The sequence below is a fragment of the Artemia franciscana genome, chromosome 16, assembly GCF_032884065.1.
Source record: "Artemia franciscana chromosome 16, ASM3288406v1, whole genome shotgun sequence".
In the NCBI taxonomy this organism is placed as follows: Eukaryota; Metazoa; Arthropoda; class Branchiopoda; order Anostraca; family Artemiidae; genus Artemia; species Artemia franciscana.
In genome coordinates, this window is record NC_088878.1 from 18,566,467 (window position 1) to 18,585,961 (window position 19,495).

Below are 19,495 nucleotides of genomic sequence, written 5' to 3' on the forward strand. Positions count from 1 at the left end.
CGTGTCTCAGAGCTCTTATTTTAATTCTTGACCGGATCCACTGATATTGGGGGGAGTTGGAAGGGGGAACCTGAAATCTTTGAAAATGATTAGAGTGGAGGGATCGGGATGAAACTTGGTGGCAAAAGTAAGCACAAGTCCTAGGTACGTGATTGACGCAACCGGAACGGATCTGCTATCTTTGTGGGAGTTGGGGGGGGGGAGGTAATTAGGAAAAATTAGAAAAATGAGGTATTTTTAACTTACGAACGAGTGATCTTATCTTAATGAAATTTGATATTTAGAAGGACCTTGTGACTCAAACCTCTTATTTTAAATCCTGGCCAGATCCAGTGTCATTAAGAGGAGGGGAAGGGGGAATCACAGAAAACGCTTAGAGTGGGGATATCGGGATGAAACTTGGTGAGAAAAATAAGCACATGTCTTAGATATGTTATTGACATAACTGGACCAGATCTGCTCTCTTTGGAAGAGTTGGGGAGGGGAGGGTACCTAATTCGGTAATTCGTAAAAATAAGAAAAAATTAGGTATTTGTAACTTACGAACGGGTAATTGGATCTTAATGAAATTTAACATTTAGAAGGACCTCGTGTCTCAGAGCTTTTATTCAAATCCTGACTGGATCCGGTGAATTCGGGGGGGGGGGGTTGGAGGTGGAAACTCGAAATCTTGGAAGACGCTTAGAGTGGAGAGATCGTGATGATACTTGGTGGGAAGAATAAGCACAAGTCCTAGATCCCTGATTGACGTAACTAGACCGGATTGGCTCTCTTTGGGGAAATTAGAGGGGGGGGGGGAATTCGGAAAAAATTGAAAAATGATGTATTTTTCACTTACAAACGGGCGATCAGATCTTAATGAAATTTGATACTTAGAAGGACCTCGTGTCTCAAAGCTCTTATTTTAAATTCCTATCGGATTCGGTGACATTTGGGAGAGTTGGAGGGGGAAATTGGAAATCTTGGAAAATGTTTAGAGTGTAGAGATCGGGATGGAGCTTTGTGGAAAGAATAAGCACATGTCCTAGATACGTTATTGACATAACCGGACCGGATCCGCTCTCTTTGGGGGAGTTGAGGGGGATTTACTAGTTTGGGCACTTCCAGATAAGCTAGGACGATGAAAGATGGCAGGCACAGCAGGGACCCAGACTAGATTAAATTAGAAATAGTCTCTTCCTCGATTTCCATCTGGGGGGATGAGCGAGCGAGCGAACAAGATAGTTGAGAAGAACTTTATTTGTCGATAAAGCAAATGATTGTTCTTCTGAAGTATGGCTAGTGGTCTTGCGGTATGATTCTCGCTTAGGGTACGAGAGGTCTCAGGTTCGAATTTCGGACCCCCCAATTTTTACATGAAGAAGATCCGAAATTAGATACGTTATCAATATAGCGATCGCTGAAAGTTGGCAGGCCAATCAGGGACCTAACCAGATTAAATTAGAAATAGTCGCTTCCCCGATTTGACCATTTGGGGGGAGTGGAAGGACGGCTAATTCGGAAAAATTAGAAAAAACGAGGTATTTTTAACTTACGAACGGGTTATTGGATCTTAATGAAATTTGATATTTAGAAGGACCTCATTTCTCAGAGCTCTTATTTTAAATCCCGACCGGATCCGGTGACATTGGGGGAGTTGGAGGGAGAACCCGGAAAATCTTTGAAAACGTTTTGAGTGGAGAGATCGTAATGAAACTTAGTGGGAAGAAGCTCTTGGCTCTTGGCTCTTCTGACCTCATCACAAGTGCCATATGAGCTCTTGGCTTTTTTTATGGTACTTGGTATTTACCAAGTGACATATAGCAATCACAATTTCTGTCAGTTTGTCGGTCCAGGTTTTGCTAGTTTGGGCACTTCCAGATAAGCTAGGATCATGAAATTTGGCAGGCGTATAAGTAACTAGACCAGATTAAGTTAAAAATAGTCATTTTCAAAATTTGGCCATCTGGGGGTGAGTAGGGGGACGGTTAATTCGGAAAAAATTGAAAAAATGAGGCTTTTTAAACTTTCGAACGGGTGATCGGATCTTAATGAAATTTGATGTTTATATGGATATTTTCTCTCAGAGATCTTATTTTCAATCCAGACCAGATTTGGTGACATTGGGGGGATTTGGAGGGGGAAACCTGAAATCTTGGACAATGCTTAGAGTGGAGAGATCGGGATGAAACTTGGTGGCAAATATAAGCATAAGACCTAGATATGTTATTGACATAACTAGAACGGATCTGATCTCTTTGGGGGAGTTGGGAGGGGGGTTAATTCGTAAAAATTAGAAAAAAATGAGGTATTTTTAACTTACGAACGAGTGATCTGATCTAAAATGAAATTTGAAATTTAGAAGAACCTTGTATGTCAGACCTCTTATTTTAAATCCCGACCGGATTAAGTGTCACTGGGGGGAGTTTGGGGGGAACCAGAAATCTTGGAAAACACTTAGAGTGGAGAGATCTGGATGAAACTTGGTGGGAAGAATAAGCACATGTCCTAGATACGTTATTGACTTTGCCAGGCCTAATTGGCTATATTTGGGGAGTTGGGAGGGGGGTTAATTTGGAAAAATTGGAAAAATGAGGTATTTATAACTTACGAATGGGTTGATTGGCTGAAACAGCTGATTGGATCTTAATGAAATTTGATATTTAGAAGGAACTCGTGTCACAGAGCTCTTATTTTAAATTCCGACCAGATCCAATGAATTGGGGGGGGGGAGGATTTGGAGGGGGAAACCGGAAATCTTGGAAAACACCTAAAGTGGAGAGATCTTAATGAAACTTGGTGGGAAGAAGCTCTTGGCTTTTGGCTCTTCTGACCTCGTCACGAGTGCCATACGAGCTCATGGCTCTTGTTCTTTTCTGCATTGGGAACCTCAGCCCAAGATATTAGAATTCAAGCTTCAAACCGATCGAGAGAAAAGTTTTTAGACACTAATTAACCCCATCTTTCTTAGGGGGGGGGGGTCTGATCTGAGAAACAACTTTTTGTTCGTTCAGTTCCTCTTTGTCCAAGGAGTTATGACTGTAAGTCTAAAACTGATCAGGGACATATACTATTTGACCTTTTTCCGGGTCCTCTTACCCCTTTTCACAACAAAATGTGTGATGCTTTTGATCCAGAGAAAAATCCCTGAAATTTTCAGAGCAATCGCACACCCAAGATAAAACAAACAACCTTCGCCCTTTTCTCTTAAACAAGAGCTAAGAGCTCATATGGCACGTGAGACGAGGCCGGACAAGCCAGGAGCCGAGAGATCATATGGTATGAGCTCTAGCAAAATTCTAAGAATCAATAGATTGATTAAAAAATAAAATCGGAGGCTTAATGCCGGTCAGGATTTAAAATAAGAGCTCTGAGTCACGAGGCCCTTCTAAATATCAAAATTCATTAAGATCCGATCACCCACTCGTAAGTTATAAATATCTCATTTTTCTACTTTTTCCTCTCCCTTCAGCTCCCCAGATGGTCTAATCGGGGAAAACGATTTTATCATATTAATTGGTGCAGCTCCCGGACACGCCTACCAATTTCCATCGTCCAAGCACGTCCAGAATCACCAAACTCGGCAAAGCACTGAACCCCTCCCCCTAACTCACCCAAAGAGAGTGGATCCACTACGGTTACGTCATTCACGTATCTAAGACATTTACTTATTCTATCCACTAAATTTCATCCTGATTTCTTTACTCTAATTGTTTTCCAAGATTTCCGGTTTCCTCCTCCAGCTCCCCCCAATGTCAACAGATCTGGTCAGGATTTGAAATAAGAGCTCTGAGACATGATTTTCCTTTAAATATAAAATTTCATTAAGGTACGGTCACTTGTTCTTAAGTTAAAAATTCCTCAATTTTTTAGTTTTTCCAAATCAACATCCCCCAGCTCCTCCAAAGTGAACAGATCCGTTCCAATTATGTCAATCACGTATCTATAACTAGTGCTTATTCTTCCCATGAACTTTCATCCCGATCTCTCTACTGTAAGCGTTTCCCAAGATTTCTGTTTCCCCCCTCCAACCCCCAATGTCCTCGGATTCGATTCAAATTGAAAATGGGCATCATTTTCGATTCAATCGATTCAAATTCGAATCAAATTGAGTATATGAGACATAAGATCCTTCTATATATCAAGTTTCATAAAGATTCGATCACCCATTCGTAAGATAAAGATACTTTAATTTTCACGTTTTCCAAGAATTCTGGTTTCCCCCTCCAACTCTCCCCAATGTCACTGGATCTGGTCATAATTTAAAATAAGATCTCTAAAGCACAATATTCTTCTAAATATCAAATTTCAGTAAGATCTGATCACTCATTCGTAAGTTACAAATACCTCATTTTTTCTAATTCTTCCGAATTACTCCCTCCCCCCCAACACCACCAAAGAGGGTGGATCCGGTCCGGTTATGTCAGTCACGTATCTTGGACATGTTTTTATTCCTCCCACCGAGTTTCATCCTCAACTCTCCGCTTTAAGTATTTTCCAAGATTTTCGCCCCCCCCCCCCCTAATGATGCTGGATCTGGTCGGGATTTAAAATTGGAGATCTGAGTTACGAGGTCCTTCTAAATATGAAATTTCATTAAGATACGATCACTCCTTCTTAAGTTAAAACACCTCATTTTTTTCAAATTTTTCTAAATTAACCCTCCCCTTCCCCCGACTCCCTCAAATAGAGCAGACCCGTTCCAGTAATGTCAGTCACGTATCTAAAACTTCTGTTCATTTTTCCCACCAAGTTTCATTCCGATCCCTCCACTCAAAGCGTTTTCCAAGATTTTAGGCCCACTCCCCCCAACTCCCCATATGTCACAGATCCAAAGCGGATCCGTTCCAGTTATGTCAGTCACGTATCTTGGACTTGTTTTTATTCTTCCCACCAAGTTTCATCCTGATCGCTCCGCTATAAGTGTTTTCCAAGATTTCCGATCCCCCCTAGCTCCACCCCTTAATGACTCTGGATCTAGTCAAGATCTACATTAAGAGATTTGAGTTACGAGGTCCTTCCAAATATGAAATTTCAACATCTGATCACTCCTTCGTAAGTTAAAAACACCTCATTTTTCTAATTTTTCAGAATTAACACCCTCCCCCCTCCAACTCCACCAAACAGATCAGATCCATTCCGGTTATGTCAATTATGTATCTAGGACTTCTGCTTATTTTTCCCACCAAGTTTCATCCCGACCCCTCCACTCTAAGCGTTTTCCAAGATTTTAAGTTCCCCCCTCTGTCACCAGATCTGGTCGGGATTTAAAATAAAAGCTCTGAGACACGATATCCTTCCAAACATGAAATTTCACTAAGATCCCATCGCCCGTTCGATAATTAAAAATACTTCATTTTTTCTATTTTTTCTAAATTAACTGCCCCCCCCCACATGGTGAAATCGGGAAAAAGAATATTTCCAATTTAATCTGGTCCGGTCCGTGATACGCCTGCCAAATTTCATCGTCCTACATTACTTGGAAGTGCCTAAAGTAGCAAAACCCGGGACCGACAGACCGACAGAATTTGCGATCGGAATATGTCACTTGTTTAATACCAAGAGCCAAAAAACCTCTGTGTATACAATGGTAAATTGTATGATTTAAGAGTCACTTAGATCGTAGTAATTATTCGCAATGTCTTAGTGTAGGGAAAATTGTATTGTGGGCAAATTAAGATTATATGTCATAAGAGATCACAAGGGGACTAGGAAGCTAAAAAGGGCACAAGTGTGGGCAGGGTGTCGTCCAATTACTTTCGACTCTGATAAAAACGTTAGAACTTTCAATTTCCGATTGAATGAGCCCACTCCGAAGCGCATATTTTAATTTTATTTTATTTTATTTTTCACCCACACGATACATAAAGTAAATATGGTGGAGTAAGAATAAATAAATAAAAAACAACACAAAGAGAAAAACAAATACACACAAACAGTCAACGAAAAAAAAGGATAAGACGGTGGTGAGGGGATAGGCGCGCAGAAGCTGTACTAGAGAGACCATCGCTTCCATACGAAGTGACCTGGGAAAAAAAATTACTGAATTAAATTGAATTGAATTCTTTACTTTTGCAGTGTTGCCTCTATGGCCCTTATCGGTCATACATTTTTGCATAACTTACCGCCCTAACCTTATAAACTGTAGGGTATTGTCATCCTTTGAGACATATTACTTAGACCTTTCGAGGTGAACAGGAGGTTACAGAGGCCGGACAGGATCTGTTCACCTCTAGTCCCTTTCCACCCTGAAAAGGGATAAACCGCGCTGGAATTTTAATTTTCGATCCCTTTTCCCCACTTCCATCCGAAGTGGTCAGAGAAAGGTAAAAATACATCAGAGGCTTATGGCATATGGAGTAAGAAATATGCGCCACTAACATAAAGCCCAAGATACATTGTCCATCGGACAAATTTTGGAACCTTTTATAGTTCCGTTCTTAAGCTCTAATGGTGCCCTTTGCATATTTTCAGAGGAAATGGGATGAGAAAAGTCTTATCAAACAACTTACGAGAAATACTTTAATTTCAAAGCTATAGCGGTATAGAAATAATATACCAAATGATCAGTAACTTAATAACACAAAATAATTAACACAGTCTGAATGTTTGGGTGTGAAGTTTCAAGTAACACATTTGTTGTTTTGACTATACTGAAATGCTATGACAAAAAAGGGAAAAATGCAAATGATTTTCTAGGAATTCTTAAGCTAACAGTTATACTTGAATTTTTCCTAACTTTTAGATAAGTTTCATCCACATAAGATTACACCCAAGAAGGTTTTGTGTTGCAAAACCAGAATCGGAAGTCGGCACTACACGAAGCACACACAGAAGGCAAGGACAATCAAAATTATGTAAGTCCAACTTTAACTCCAGTGGTCCATTGGCAAAAATCTTCTGTAGGTAAAACCATTCAGGAATCTTTTTTCAGTTTCTCGTCAGTGGCTGGTGCACCAGACTGGTTTTGTTCCTGTTATCTAACGTTTGATGTCCTCCTTTTGATCACCTATGGGTTAATAAATAGGATCAATAGGATGGAAATGAGTTAATTGTTTACAATTACATGAACGAATAAAAAAACAAAATCCTCTCCAACGTGTCCGCAGGAGGGGCCATATGAGAAAACCAAAGAGAAGCGAGCAAAGTAGGAAAAACCATGAACAAATCTGTTGGCCCATAGTTGGCTGCCTGCCAATAGATTTTGACCCTTAATAGGGGTAATGAATTCTAACGTGCAGCTGAATGACCTCTTTCAGTTTTTCACAAACATTTTTTCCATATGATTTGATTGGAGTAAAAAACAAAAACGAATTCTGTTTTGTAATGAATGGTAAGTCCATAGCGATCAATAACGAAAGCATAAGTACCTAAATATTGATAACATCAAATAAAATAATCAGAATTTTATTCTAAATATGTATTTGTTTCCCGTTTGAAGTTCAAACTTCCCAAGTTATTTCTACTTAATATAGTTTGCATGATTATAGAAAAAGAAGGAAAATAACTTAAAAAGGGGGCAATTTCTATAAAAATACGCCGTGATATTGAGCAATCCTGAATACACATGAGCCGGTATCTGAAGCCACTATAATAAAAATGTTTAAAGTTATATCTTCCTTTCAAACGGATGTGTGTTTTTTTTTTTTTTTTTTTATTATGTTATGTATTTTTTTTTCTTACCTGGAACAATTTTACTGATCTAGTTGTAGACTTTGAAAAAGCTTTTATTATAGTTACAAAGCATAAAGCCGTGAAATATATCGTTTTGTATTCAAAATTAGATTAAAAACATTAGTATTACTAAGAAATGTTCAACCTTTATAGCCTTTCTCATTAACGCCCAATATCAGGAATTTTTATTTGATTTCCTTAATATTAGTTTCAATGCCTTACAAAGTAACGAGATTGAAAGTGTTAAATATATCAGTGTTCACAAATATCAATAATTTTCAATAATGTCCGCTCAGCACTTCGGCATTGCTCAATAGGGTCCAGGCGTCCCCCCAAGAATTTCCCTTGTGGACCCCCCCTCCCCGAAAACTCCCCCCCGTGAAAAATACCCCCCCCCCTCGCATTCCCCCTGGATAATTTCGGATGTTCATTTGAAGAGGAGTTGTAAGTTTTACTCACCTGTTTAAGTCAGAGGCAATTCTATAGCGTTGCCTATAGTAAAGAGCTATAAAAGTTCAATGTATTATTATTTATTTATTTATTTTTTACCAGTGGCACTTCATGGAAGAGGTGATCGTATAAGCTTCGGAATGGGCTCATTTGATTGCAAAGTAAAAGTTCTAGTAACACTTTTAAGAGAACTTTTAAGAGTAACACTTTAAGAACCGAAAGTGATTGGAGGGCAGCAAGCCACCTCCGACACCGTTTTTTCTCCTAACACATCCAATCAAAATTTTGAAATAGCCATTTTTTTCAAAATTGCCCAAAGGTCAAACAACTATGCCTCTGGGTTTGACGCACCCCCCTTCCCCATTCCAGTCATTGGGGTAAGGGCTGTAAGCTATGTAACTTGCTCATTGTTAATATATAAGGTTTTAACGGGAAGGGTAGTCGTATAAACTTTGGAGGGGGCTCATTCAGTTGGGAATCGAAAGTTTCAGAGCCCCCTTTAAGATGCAAAAGTGATCGGAGGGCAACCACGCCCTCCCGGATCCTTTTTTATTATTGTTGGGGAGGTGGAAGGTGCCTCAAAGGGTGCATTTTAATGTCAAAACATCCCAGCTCTCATTGAGCCTCCAGGTAAACGCAGAATTAGCTCTAGAAAAGGGTGGGGGTTGTGGTAGATACTGATACTTAATCCCTCTTGATTTCTGGGAATATTTCTGGTCTATGCTGTTATTATGAAATTAAACAGTAACATTACACCTCAAATTAGTAGAATTTATTCTGTTTAGAAGGGGGGCTATCCTTTCCTATTCCTCAGCCTCCCCTTCGTGGTTATAGAATTTTGGAAGATGCTGATTAGATCGGAAATTGAGAGTTTTAGTCATTTTTATAAGTTGGAAGTGACTGGGGACAAACTAGCACTTGTCCTAAAACTGTTTTGATATCTGGTCCTTTTGTTACGCCCTAGGACATCCGATCGACATTTTGATATACCTATTTTGTACTTTCTCCATAGCCGCTCAATTGCGCATGAAGGGGAATTTCGGGGGAGAATTATCCGGTGGGGCATTATGCAGAAATTTTTTTACGGGCACTATCCGGGGAAAACGCTAGCTCCCACTCAATAGAGCTGAGTACTAGGAGTTCCTATTTTATTTTTCATAAGTAGGCCATTGTTTTGTACATTTTTTGTAATTACTTTACTTTTTTCATTTTTTATTACCTTTCAAAAAATATTTGTCTCTAAGCTTTGCAACGCATCAAAAACCAGACGAAGAGTCTTGAAATATTGACCGTTTTTTCTGCGTTATTAAAAGTATCGTGTTCATGAAACTATACCGTTTCATGAAATGTAATTAAACAAATAAAAAGATTTTTCAACTAAAAGTATGGATGAACTTTTCAACTTAAAACGAACTGAAATTATTTTGTATAGAAGGGGACTCCACCGTCTTCAGCTCCCCGCTCATTAAGGTAAAGTTTTTTAGTCCTTTGAGAAATCTTCTTTTTCCAATTCAATGGCGCTTGTGTTTTTGTAAGTGTTCTTAAGAATCGGGACAAAAAATCAAACTTCAAGGTAGACAACCTCCTCATATAAAGAATAACTTTTGGTCATTTTAGGTTTCAAAGCTGCTCCTTACCCTTAGCTGACAAAACTAGTTTTTTGCTCTCTCTTTTTTTTTATTCAATTTATGATTGTTTTCTAAATCATACACAGGCCCAACCAAAATATAACGTGTGGAACCGGCCCCTTAGACCCTGGTTTATTTTTGTTAAAACGTATGCATCAATAATCTGCTAGAATGTTGGATTGCAATTTAAATTGTGGGCAAAATTTGCGAAGAATAATATTTTTGTTCAATAAGTCCTTAATAAGATTTCTATTGCAAAATTTCAGGTGGACAGAGGGGTATTACTGTTAATAAGGACGGAAATCCTGTGTCACTTTTGATCTTCTATGTGGCTCAAGGCATCACAACAATTCCAATAGCATTCCCTCATCAATAAATACATACATTATTATAATATTTTTAAACACATCAAAATTTATATAAACAGAAAAAGAGAAATGTTAGCATTTATAATTGGTCAAAACAAAGTTCCTAGTAGCATTTGCCCCCCTCCCCTGTAGGAAATATCATGGTGGGGCTTATGGCTTGTCTTGCCTTTTTATGTTTGCACCAGAATGCATGGGAATGTATTGTTTTATAGTACATAGAGCAATATTTTAATTTCTTTCCAAAAAGGCTATACATTACAGGGAATTTGGAGTGGGATGTCCAATCAAATCAAAGGTCACTATACATCTAGGTTGTCAAAAGGACGTGTCTGCAATATATCAGGAACGACTAAGGATATTAAGTTGAAACTTCCAGGGAGTATTAAGGGGAGAGGGTGTTGAATTTGAACCAAAATTGATTAAACAGCGAGCTACAGACCATCGTAAACCAAACTTTTAAATATCTTAGAATAAACTTGCAGTTGTAAAATAGTTGCTATTTGACTCTGACTCAGGAAAAGTAACTTAAAACCAAAAAGTGCGGCACTCCTTCGGACACATATATTGCTTAGGACTATCTGGGATGAGCTTACCCTGGCTCTTACTTTCTGTTTTTCAGGGCTGGCTATATTAATAGTCAAAATTTGAAGGATCGATCATGGACCTTACAAATCTGTCTATATTTGATGGCTTATACTAGTTTTAGAGCTGATTGCATGGGTAAGATATGTAAAACTCAGTATTATAGAGGAAATAACGTAACCTGCTCATGAAGACTGTGCATATATGGTTAAATTCGACCTATTGCTTTAAAATCATTATAGTTATGCATCGTGCAAAACCGTATAGATTAATTCGTTTGAACTTTTGAATGCTGAGTTAGTGATGCAAAAGATTAAAAGAGGTGACGGTATCATAAATGGTCTATAAAATTTGATGTTTCCACAAAAAGAAACAGTAAAGTCACTGCATCTTATCTATTTTCTTGGTATTCTTGTTTTCAAGTTCTTTTGCTTTGATACGCTCTGATCTTATCCCAATCCATGGTGCCTCTTTTCCTTCTGGGTCTGGTGGAGGTGGAGCCGTCCAGTCCTAAAATAAGATCCTGTCTTACTTTCACATAGAAGCAAGGCAGTTAAAATAAAACGAATATCATTTATTCTACTTTTCTTGAACTAGCTAGCCGGAAAATACTACCTGCCTGTTAATCTTGGATATAAATGGTATTTTTGTGCCAATATATGTCCCAACATTTGTTATACACAAATGAATGATGTAGGCTAAGTGAAGTTAAGGAGCCTATAATAGTTAAGAGAGCTTTATGAAAATACACAATAAAACTTGCGAATGACTCATTTGAGTGACTTGAAGGTACTGGTGGAGTTAGTGACAAGTTTGGAAAGGGTTTAAAAAATTAATTCAGATTCAATATAAATATCTAAAATTGAAACAACAGCGTAAACGTCTTCATGCTACAAAGAATTCACGAGTATCGGAAGTTCTACCTACTTTGATGGATAAAACATATGCACTTTATGAAAAGTCTCTAATAAGTCTAATAATAAGAATCTTGATGTTATTTTAAGAAAGTAAACAACTTAATTACAACAATGAACTTAATTACCTAGCAAAAATGCAGAGATAAATTAAATCAGTAGTTGACCCTTAGGCAGTTTTAACTATTGCTGACTTTCTGGATCCTCAATCGGACAATCAAGCTAGCAATAACGGGTGGAAATATCTTACAGAAGTAGTTAAAGACGATCTGCTAGTATCCTGTAGGCATAAAAAATTATCCTTACAAAGAATTAAATAAAAAAAACAAGTTTTATCAACTGAAAGTAAGGAGCGACATTAAAACTTAAAACGAACAGAAATTACTTCGTATATGAAAGGGGCTGCTTCCTCATCAACGCCCCGCTCTTTACGCTAAAGTTTGACTCTTTCTCTCAACTCTTCTTTTTAAAACAGTAAAAAACTTTAGCGTAAAGAGCGGGGCGTTGATGAGGAAGCAGCCCCTTTCATATACGAAGTAATTTCTGTTCGTTTTAAGTTTTAATGTCGCTCCTTACTTTCAGTTGAAAAAACTTGTTTTTTTATTTAATTAGTGAACGTTTTTGAATCAATACATGTTTTGATTTTGGCTCTCCGCAGAGGCATTTGCATATTTTTTTTTTTTTTTTTTTTTTGGCTAAATGGCTTTCTCATAATTTTGATCGAATGATTTTGAGGAAAAAAGAGCGGAGAGGAAGCCTAGTTGCCCTCCAATTTTTTGGTTAATTAAAAAGGCAACTAGAACTTTTAATTTTTTACGAATCTTTTTATTAGTAAAAGATATAAGTAACTTATAAATTAGCTTACGTAAAGAATTTTTCATTTTCATGTTTTTATTACACATATGAGAGGGTTCGCACCCTCGTCAGTACCTCTCTCTTTACACCAAATCTTAAATTTTGTCCCAATTCATTAAGAATGACCCCTGAATCACAAAAGCCGTAGAATAAATAGTTAAAATTACTAGAAATAGTTTAGCGTAAAGAGTAAAGTATTAGGAGGAGGTGAACCCCTCAAATGCATAATAATTTCTGTTTGTTTTAAGCTTTAATGCTGCTTCTTACTTCCTGTTGAAAAAAACTTTTTCATATTTATTTTTTCATTGTTTTTTTTTTTTAATAATGCTAGTAAATCCTGCGCTCCCTTCATGGAAATTTTCTTCTCCTATGACAGATTCCTCGATGGAAAGTTCCCCCAATATATCCCCCTCTTCTCAACCCCTCCCCCCAGCCAAAAAATCCTCCCGTTAACGCCTGTACACTTCCCAATAACCGTTGACTTTTGATCCGTTGACCTTGGGAAAATAATTAGCGTGGGAGGAGGCCTAGGTGCCCTCCAATTTTTTTGGTCACTTAAAAAGGGCACTAGAACTTTTCATTTCTGTGAGAATGAGCCCTCTCGCAACATTCTAGGACAAATGGGTCGATACGATCATCCCTGGGAAAAAAAAACAAAAAAAAAACAAATAAACACGCATCCGTGATCTGCCTTCAGGCAAAAAATACAAAATTCCACATTTTTGTAGATAGGAGCTTGAAACTTCTACAGTATGGTTCTCTGATACGCTGAATCTGATGGTGTAATTTTCGTTAGGATTCTATGAATTTTAGGGGGTGTTTCCCCCTATTTTCTAAAATAACGCAACTTTTCTCAGGCTCGTAACTTTTGATGCGTAAGACTAAACTTGATGAAACTTATATATTTAAAATCAGCATTAAAATGCAATTCTTTTGATGTAACTATTGGTATCAAAATTCCTTTTTTTAGAGTTTTGGTTTCTATTGAGCCGGGTCGCTCCTTACTACAGTTCGTTACGACGAACTGTTTGATTGCTCGACGAGCTGGCTAAAGTGTCTGCGTTATTAAGAACAGTGACTTTGACTAAGCTTGAGACCACAGTAAAATTCATGAGGATTTCCGCAGTGGTGTTGGACTTCTTCATTGTCCAAATTTTTTTGTCATTTTGTTTATTATTTTTGTATTCATTATTGAGTTGAGTTTACCAGATGATCTGAAAATAGCTCATGGAATGGATGCCAATGTTTACGACTGAAAATAATTCATGTGGTAAATATGTCTAAGAATGGAGATAAAAATATATGTGTGAAATTGCCAACCAATATCAATGCTGTTAATTATATCTAATATGTTAGCACTGTTTGTGCTAGTACTAATTTACACAAAAATACTGAATTTCTACAACTAAAATTATTATTTCATCCTAGCCAATTTGGGTTTCCCTATGGAATGCCGAAAAAGAAAATGTTGTTTTTAAAAATATTTATTGATGAATCGCTGGATATTGGCTTTAAGTTCGCGTCTGTATTTTTGAATGTTATAAAAGCGTTTGACTCTATTGACCGTAGTGCCTTTTCGTCATTTATTTAAGTTAATGTTGTTGACGGTTGCTCCATAAACTACAAAATAATGATTTTATTCGTTTTAAGTTTCAATGGCACTTTTTCCCCCAATTTCACTTATGTTAGGCAAAGCATGTCCATTTCCACGTGTCAGTCCTCCTGGCAAAACTTTTTGAATGTAAGCACTGTATCTCATTTCAGATCCTAAATTTTGCCTTTAGGGCAGACTTTTCTTCTTGCTTCAAGTTTGCAGCTGTTTCAATTGATGGAAGATCAGAGGCTTCTAGAGTCAAATCTTCATGGCGTCTGGTCCCGTCACAAGCACTGGAGGTCTGTTGCTACTTTCTTGATTCCTAATCTTGCAATAGTGAAATCTTATAAATTCTTGCGCTCACGACAATACTCATGTGCTAACCCTTTGTCTTGCCTTTGTTCAACCTTTTTTGCCTTTGCTAACCCTTTGTTCAATTGTGTATGGGCCAAGTTTTACTGGAATTTTGCCAGATTGAATTTTACGTGGGTTTGCTTTGTGCGTTCATTCTTGGGTGCATAATTTGTTACATTTAGCTTTAAAATATAATGCCATGATACCTTCCAACATTTTACTTCTTCTCTCCAATGGCTTAACAATATCTTTGGTTTATCTAATTGAACTAAATTAGTTTTAATGTAGTGGTCCAATTGGGAGAAATTGATTTTTTAGGGGGGGGGGGGGGGTCACCGAAATAAAAACTCTGGAGAGATATACGAATGAGAGAACTTTGGGGGGAGTCGTAAAAATGTTGGAGTCTATACATACTTGAATCATGTGGAAGTTGATGCAATTTTTATACTAGTAAAGAGGATGTCCCAAAATAGTTGTAGATGGAAGACTGCAATAGTTTGGTTTAGGAACTGATTCCTCTGTAGTGGTCCATTTTTATTTGAAGATAACATTTTTCAAGTAAAACGTTCATTCCCCAGATTGTTTGAATATTTTACTACTTATAGCATGTTTTAAAAATAAAAATTTTCATAGAAATTTTAACAATAATTTTTTTTTAGGAGCTAGGCGTCGCCGCTTTTAAAACCAGCCACAGGGGTTAAACCTGGAGCTACTAGCCCCTCAAGGCGTAATTAAGCGCACTCGGGTCATGCACAATACTATAGCACACCTGTAACGGTATAGTACACCTACATAATGGGGGGTGTTTACTGTTGGCTGCTACATAATAGGGAATGTTTACTTTTTGTTTTTATGTAATAGGGAATGTTTTCTAAGAGACACTGCTGCTTGTTACGTAATAGGACTTGTTAAAGTCTGCTAGTCAAGCGGGGAATCCCCGGATTTGATAGATTTAAGGGGGTGACGTAATCATACGAGACTTGGTAGCGCAAATGTCAGATGTTACGTAATGACGGCGCATAAACGCGTGTTACGTAATACTTGAATAGACTTCTTCCTTCAAGATTTTAATTTTCTTCAGGATTTAATTGTTTCTTTCAAATTGTTTTTTTTTCTTCGGGATATCATTTTCTTTCAAGTGTGTTTTTTTTTTCTTTGAGATTTTATTTTCTTTCAAGACACTTTTTCACGGAACCTTTGTAATCTAAAGATTTTTTGTCTGCATTAGGATTTGAATATAGGACCAAAGAATTTCTTAATGAAAATGCATCATTACAATTACTCTATTAGACGCACCTGCCAGAAACAGAGACAAGTTTTTACATTCAGTTATTTCTGAGAGCTTTTTATGAAAATGTTAAGTTTCTTAGAGCCAACACTATGCATATTCGTGCCACCTTGACAATATAGGGCTATACCATACTAGCAGGTAATTTCACAGGGGGAAGGTTGTTATTAGAGGTAAAGCTTTATTTATAATTTATTTTACGTTTTAAAAAGCTCCAATATGGCAAAAATAAAAAATTTTGCGTTTTTTACTCGGAGAAAGATCATGGATACGTATGTGCTATTGGAAAGTCATTTTGACTAAACCAAATGTTTATGTTAACCCTTTATTTTGTAGGACTACCTACACCCTTAGGAATAAATACGCTACCTTACGGCATTACTGCTTCTGAAACTCGAAGCTCAATATGAGAATGGATCTTTTATTATTCTAAATTAATTGACTATCTCAGAATTTTTAGAGAATAGCTTTTTGGACTTTTTTCGGCTAGGTTTGCTGTTTTGCAGCACAAAATGACTGAAAACGACACTGCTGTAGGACAGTCTTTGTGGCTAAAATGCATGCCTATGTTAACTGCTGTTTTCTAGGAATACCTGGACCTTTAAAAATAAATGGGCTACCTCACGGTATTACTGTGTCTGATACTCGAGGTTCAATATACTTATGGATTCTTGACAATTATAAAACCATCTCAGATTTTTTATACAATAGCTTTTTTGACATTTTTTGGCTTGAATTATTGTTTTGTCCAACAAAATGGCTGAAAATACCGCTTTGCTATTAGAAGTCTGTTTGACTAAGATACATGTCTATGTTAACCGATATTTTATAGGACTATCCGTGCCTTTAGAAGCAAATACGCTACCGTACGGCATTACTACTGCTAAGGCTCGAGGCCCAATATACGTATTATTTTTAGATAATTCCAAACGAATTGAATATCTCAGAATTTTCACACAATAGCTTCTTTGGACTTCTTTTGGCAGAAATTCTTGTTTTGCACCACAAAACGGCTGAAAATATTGCTTTCCTGTGGGAAAGTTTTTTTGACTAGAATAAATGTCTATGTTAGCCGTCTTTTTGTAGGGCTACCCTCACTTTTAGAAACTAACACGCTATCGTACGGTATTACTGCCTCTGAAATAGGAGGATCAATATATGTATAGTTTTTTGAATGAATTCACAATATCATATTGTTTGAACGAGGCCAATGTATTTTGATTTTTTGTTTGCTTTTGAAACTAATTGTATGTGCTTTTATGTGCAGAATTGTTGTTTTGCACCAAAAAATGGCTTAAAACGCCCCTTTTCTGTGGGACAGTGTTTTTGGCTAAAGTAAATGTATATGTTAGCTGTTTCTTTTGTAGGACTACCTATAACTTCAAAAACGAATGTGCCATTGTACCGCATTACTGCTTCTGAAACATGATTCTTAATATGTGTATATTTTTTCGATAATTCTAAATCAATTAAATATCTTAAAATGTTCACGCAATAGCTTTTTGGACCTCTTTTGGCTAGAATTGATATTTTACTCACCAAAATGGCTAAAAATACCACTTTGCTGTGGGATACCTTTTTTGGCTAAAATAAATGTCTATGTTAACCTTTGATTTTGTAGGACTACCTGCACTCTTAGAAACGAATGCGTTACCGTCCGGCATTACTACCTCTGTTACTTGAGGCTCAATATGCTATGAAATTTCAATAGTTCTAAATCAATTAAATATCTAATAATTTTCACATAATACCATTTTAGCCTCCTTCTGGCTAAAATTGATGCTCAGCGCCACAAAATGTCTGAAAACATCAAGTTGCTGTGGGACAGTCTTTTTGGCTAAAATAAATGTCTACGTTAGCCGTTTATTCTTTAAAACTACGTGCACCATTAGAAACAAATGCTCTACCGTACGGCATTACTGCTTCTGAAACTCGAGGCTCAATATGAATATAGATTTTCAATAATTCTCGACCAATTTTATCTCAGAATTTCCAAACAATAGCCGTTTGTACTTATTTTGGCTAGAATTGTTGTTTAATACCACAAACGGCCTGAAAACACGGTTTTGTTGTGGGATAATCGTTTTGGTTAAAATAAATGACTACGTTAATCATTATTTTGTAGGACTACCTGTACCTTTAGGAACGAATGTGCTAACGTACGTAATTACTGCCCCTAAGACTAGAGGCTCAATATACGTATAGGTTTTGATAATTTTAAATCAATCGACTATCTCAGACTTTTCAAACACTCGGATTTTGGACTTCTTTGGCAAGAATTATTGTTTGCACCACAAAATGGCTGAAAACACTGCTTTGCTGTGGGAATTTTTTTTGGCTAAATAAATGTCTATGCTAGGCGTTTAAACTATAGGACTACCTGAACCTCTAATGACGAATGTGCTACCCCACGGTACTACTGTCTCTGAAACTCGAGGTTCAATATGAGTATGGATTTTCGACACCTTTAAATCAATTAATTGTCTCAGAATTTTCACAAGATACCTTTTTTGATAGTTTTGACTAGAATTTTTGTTTTTCACCACAAAATGGCCAAAACAGCCTCATTGCTGTGGGAAAGTCTTTCTAGCTAAAATAAATGCTTATGTTAATCGTCATTTTGTAGGAATACCCGCACCCTTAGAAACGATTGCGCTACTGTACGGCACTACAGCCTCTGAAACTCGATGCTGGATACGCGTATTGTTTTCGATAATTACATATAAATTAATTATCTTAGAATTTTCACACAGTAGCTTTTTTGGACTTCTTTTGGGTAGAATTCTTATTTTTCACCACAAAATAGCTGAAAATGGTGCTCTGCTGTGGGACAGTCTTTTAGACTAAAACAAATGTCAATATTAACAGTTACTTTGTACGGATAACTGCAGCTTTAGAAACCGACACACTACTGTAAGGTATTACTGCCTCTGGAACAGGAAGCTCAATAGGTGTATAGTTTCTTGAATCAACTGAATATGTCAGAATGCTCAATAAAGACTAACGTATATCGATTTTTTCTTCTTAAAACTAATTTTATGTTAATTTTTTCCTCGGGAAACTTTTTGTATTTTTTTTTGTCTTCATGAAATTTGTTTATGTTGAGATTTAATTCGTGGAAAATGTTGCATAATGATTTTTCTCTTCGTGAAACTTTTCTACGTTAATATTTCTTGAAACTAGTTGGATATTGATTTTTTTTTTGTTAATGAAACATTTTGTAGGTTGAATATTTGTTCGTGAAACCTGTTGAATGTTAATTTTTCCTCGTGAAACTTGTTGTACTTCTGTTTTTTCTTCGTGAAACTTGTTTTACGTGGAGTTTTTCGTGAAATTTGTTTTATCATGATATTTTTCTTAATGAAACATGTTACAGGATGTTTTTTTTTCGTGAAACTTATTGCATGCTGATTTATTCTTCGTGAAATATATTTTATGTTAATTTTTTCTTCGAGAAACTTTTTGTATGCTGATTTACTTGAAACTTGTTGTATATTGTATTTTCGCCATGAAACATGATGCTTGTTGATTTTTGTTCGTAAAAATTTGTTGCATGTGGATTATTTCTTCAGGAAACTTAATGTATCTTGCTTTATTTTGTCCAGAAACTTGTTATATTTTTATTTCTTCTTCATGAAACATGCTTTATGTTGATTTTTCTCATCATGAGACTAGCACGTTGATTTTCTTCTCCTCGTGACACTGGTTTTGTTTGTAGAATCTGTTGTGTGATGATGTTTTGCTCATGAAACTTAATTTACGATAACATTTTTTCTCAGTGAAACTTGTTGCATGTTGGTGTTTTCTTT

General features: G+C 36.7%; 1 protein-coding gene across 1 annotated transcript in view; it reads right to left on the reverse strand.

Annotated features, from left to right (window-relative positions):
* Positions 1-11,004: 11,004 nt before the first annotated feature.
* LOC136036779 (glycoprotein-N-acetylgalactosamine 3-beta-galactosyltransferase 1-like) overlaps positions 11,005-19,495 on the reverse strand; it is a 48,972-nt gene continuing 40,481 nt past the window's right edge. The window contains exon 7 of the mRNA XM_065719106.1: positions 11,005-11,191. Coding sequence (XP_065575178.1) covers positions 11,063-11,191 — 129 coding nt within the window. The 3' untranslated portion in view covers positions 11,005-11,062. The remainder of the gene's footprint in view (positions 11,192-19,495) is intronic.